This window comes from Myotis brandtii, unplaced genomic scaffold (genome assembly GCF_000412655.1).
Source record: "Myotis brandtii unplaced genomic scaffold, ASM41265v1 scaffold923, whole genome shotgun sequence".
NCBI lineage: Eukaryota > Metazoa > Chordata > Mammalia > Chiroptera > Vespertilionidae > Myotis > Myotis brandtii.
This window is the reverse complement of record NW_005371804.1, coordinates 1,283,865-1,287,378: the sequence shown is the minus strand read 5'-3', so window position 1 is coordinate 1,287,378 and position 3,514 is coordinate 1,283,865. Positions and strand designations below refer to the sequence as shown.

Sequence of the window (3,514 nt, the reverse complement as noted above, 5' to 3'; positions counted from 1 at the left end):
CTGTGCTGTTGGGGCAGGACGGCACTCTGCCATCTGGCCCAGTGTCGGCCTGGAGCAGGATCTGCGCGCCAGAGACGTCAAGGGCAAGCTTCCTCAGTCTTCCCGCCACCCTCCCTGGGCCGGCCGGACTCCGCTCTGTGCGTTGGGGGTTTGGGTAAGAGTTTCCTGCCTCTCTGTTGTAGCGATCATTCAGGGGACCCTGTGCCCCCGGTTTTTTTTCCCCCACACACACACTCAGCAGGAGCGGTTTTTCCTCTGCCCTTTCCCATCAACACTGTCTTGGGTGGCAGCCTTGGGAATGGCACCTTCCCCACCCCTCCACCCACCGAGGACACCGGGACCTTCAGCTGGGCTTTCCGGAGAGAGCTCTTTGAGGCGGTGCTGCTGTGCTTAGGCCGGTATCCGCCTTCAAGGAAAGAACTTGAAAATGTGAAGGAAAAACAGAGGCGCAGCTGTGTGGAGAAAGAGGTTTATTTGTTCACACCGGGTGAGGTTTCCTGCTGGAGCCAGAGGGAGACCCTAAGTACCAGGCTTCCCTGAGGGGATGCCCAGGGCCACGAGGGATCCAGATGGCCCTGCCACCGTCCCCTCCTGGAGTTCAGAGGGCTTGTCAAACGTGCTTTTCATCTGCCTCATGCAGAACCTGGAGGCCCGCTGAGGCCTGGTTGTGGGAGAGTGCAGGTGTGGCCCGTCTGCACCAGGAGCAGCTGGGGAGGAGGCTCGCGGTCAGCAGCAGGAAGGGATGCCACAGGAGATGGGTCTGCAGACCAGGGTGGGGCAGGAGGGCTGGATGCACCCAGAGGACTGGCAGGAGGAGGCCACACACACGACGGGCTTGCAGCTCACAGGCAGGCACACGGAGGACTGGCAGGAGGGAGCCATGCACACCATGGGTTTGCAGCTCACAGGCCAGCAGGGCGCCTGGCAGCTCACGGGTACATACACAGCTGGCCTGCAGCTCACGGGCAGGCACAGGGAGGACTGGCAGGAAGGGGCCGTGCACACGGTGGGCCTGCAGCTCATGGGCAGGCAGATGGAGGACTGGCAAGGGCTGGGCGAGCAGCAGCCAGCCTGGCCGCCTGTGTGGCAGCTGGTGTGGCACATGTTGTCGTGGGCTGGCTGGGGTGGGAGTGAGGGCGGAGATGTCTGCAGGCTCCTTCCCTGGCGGCCTTTATTCCCAGGCTGTGGGCGACCTGGCAACACGGAAGCACGACTGTTGACTTCCTCCTGCTTCCTCACGGCTGCTTCCTCGTGTTTCCAGAACCTTCTTTCCCGGGACGCGCTCTCCTGTGTGAGGCTCCACATAAACAAGCTTGGCTCCGAGGCCGGGTCCCCTCTGTAAACAGGGTGTTCTGGTTTGACTACGTGGGCTCCTGGGGTTCCTCCAGGCCATTCTTGTGCACAGAGCACCCTGGCTCGCTCCGAGAACCGTGTCCTTTTAGCCATTTGTGTCTCATGCCCTCAATGAAGACGTGAGGCAGTGATGTAGGCTGAGCGTTTATTCCGCACAGAAGGCATTAGAGCAGGACTCTGCAAACCGAAGTCTGCAGGAAGGATCTGGCTGCTGCCGTGTGTGAATAAAAGCTTTGTTGGACACAGCCATGTCCCTGTCCCTGCGTCTGTCTAGGGCTGCTGAGGCGCAAGCCGCTGAGCAGTTATGGGAGAGGCCTTGTGGCAGCAAAGCCCGAAATGCTCACTATCTGCCCTTTGCAGAAAGTTTGCCCAAAATCTATGCAGAAATTGACTTGTTTATGCAACAAACAGTCCACACCGTGTGCAGGCAGTGAGCCATCCTGGCCTCGGGAGCCTTCCAGGGCAACGAGTGAACTCGCGGATGGAGAAATTAATGCACAAAGTAATTCCAGGGAGGAAAACAGGGGCAGCAGAGAGAGTGAGGGTGCTGGCGGGCGGCTGGGCCTCTGTGAGGAGGCGATGCTGAGCTGCACTGGGTGAGGTGAGGGGTCAGATGGCGTCCCAGGCCGAGGCACCTGGGTGTGCGACACTGCTGCAGAAATGGGCTCACTCAGGGAGCGATGGGGAATCCGCTGTAACCAACATTGTGGCTGTAGGTTGCTGGCTTTCATGTGTGTCGACATTCCTGCATCTCGCTTTCCTTGGGTCAGGAAGGAGGTAGAACCTTTAAAATATTTTTAAATTGAACTTATTGTGGTGACATTGGTTAATCTACACTAGTAAAAGAGAAACAGACAGAACTTTCTAGGTTTCCCATCTACACTAATAAAAGAGAAACATCCAAATTGGTGTCACTCCGCTACGCTCACCAGCCAATCAGCTGAGTATGCAAATTAACCCAACAAAGATGGCGGTTAATTTGCATACGCAGGCATGGAGCGAAGACTGAAGACGACTGAAGAGGCTTGGCTTCTCTGCTGCGGCCAGAGCGAAGGCTTGGGTCCCAGATGCCGGTGGAAAACTGGTGCCAGCAGCCAAGGGAAGGAAGGCCTATTGCACTAATCTCTTCGTGCAACGGGCCTCTAGTAACATTATATAAATTTAAGGTGTACAATTCTAGAATACATCACCTGTCTACTGTGTTGTGTGTTCACCACCTCAAGTCAAGTCTCTCCATCACCATTTACCCCCCTTTTACCCTCTCCTGCCTCCACACCCTTCCCCCCACCCCGTTTCTCACTGGTAATCACCATACTGTTGTCTGTCTATGAGGTTTTTTCTTTTGTGCTTAATCCCTTCACCTTTTTCACCCAGCCCCCCAGCCCCTCCCCTCTGACAGCTGTGAGTCTGTTTCTATTTTGTTTGTTAGTTTACTTTGTTCATTAGATTCCACATGTAAATGAAATCATATGGCGTTTGTCTTTCTCTAACTGGCTTATTTCACGTAGCACAATACTCTTCAGGTCCATCCATGCTGTCGTAAAAAGTGAGATTTAATGCTTTTGTGTGGCTGAGTAGTATTCCGTGGTGTACATGTCCCACAGCTTTTTTATCCACTCATCTACTGATGGGCACTTGGCTGCTTCCAAATCTTGGCTATTGTAAGTAACGCTGTAATAAACACAGGAGTGCATATATTCTTTCGAATTAGTGTTTCTGGTTCCTTTGGATACATTTCCAGAAGTGGAATCACTGGGTCATAAGGCAGCTCCATTTTTATTTTTTAAATATATTTTTATTGATTTCAGAGAGGAAGGGAGAGGGAGAGGGAGATAGAAACATCAATGATGAGAATCATTGGTCAGCTGCCTCGTGCACGCCCCCCACTGGGAACCGAATCCACAGCCCAGGCATGTGCCCTGGACTGGAATCTAACCTGGGACCCTGCAGGCCGGCACTCTATCCACTGAGCCACACCAGTTAGGCTGTGGTCGGCAAACTGCGGCTCGCGAGCCACATGCGGCTCTTTGGCCCCTTGAGTGTGGCTCTTCCTAAACCTTAGGAGTACCCTAATTAAGTTAATAACAATGTACCTACTTATATAATTTAAGTTTAAAAAATTTGGCTCTCAAAAGAAATTTCAATCGTTGTACTGTTGATA

General features: G+C 53.7%; 1 protein-coding gene across 1 annotated transcript; it reads right to left on the bottom strand.

The window, feature by feature from the left end:
* Positions 1–726: 726 nt before the first annotated feature.
* Positions 727–1,104, bottom strand: LOC102244413 (keratin-associated protein 12-1-like). The gene is made up of 2 exons (XM_005885697.1): positions 1,043–1,104; positions 727–952 (listed from the first exon to the last, which is right to left on the bottom strand). Exons 1-2 carry the CDS (start codon positions 1,102–1,104, stop codon positions 727–729), a joined length of 288 nt encoding a protein of 95 aa, XP_005885759.1.
* Between the last annotated feature and the right edge of the window lie 2,410 nt (positions 1,105–3,514).

What these genes read in the sequence shown, in the direction of transcription:
- LOC102244413 (XM_005885697.1), bottom strand. Translation starts at nt 1,104, where the DNA reads ATGTGCCACACCAGCTGCCACACAGGCGGCCAGGCTGGCTGCTGCTCG. An exon ending in TGCTCGCCCAGCCCTTGCCA is followed by an intron (nt 953 to 1,042) that starts GTCCTCCATCTG and finishes CGTGAGCTGCAG; the next exon opens with GCCAGCTGTGTATGTACCCG.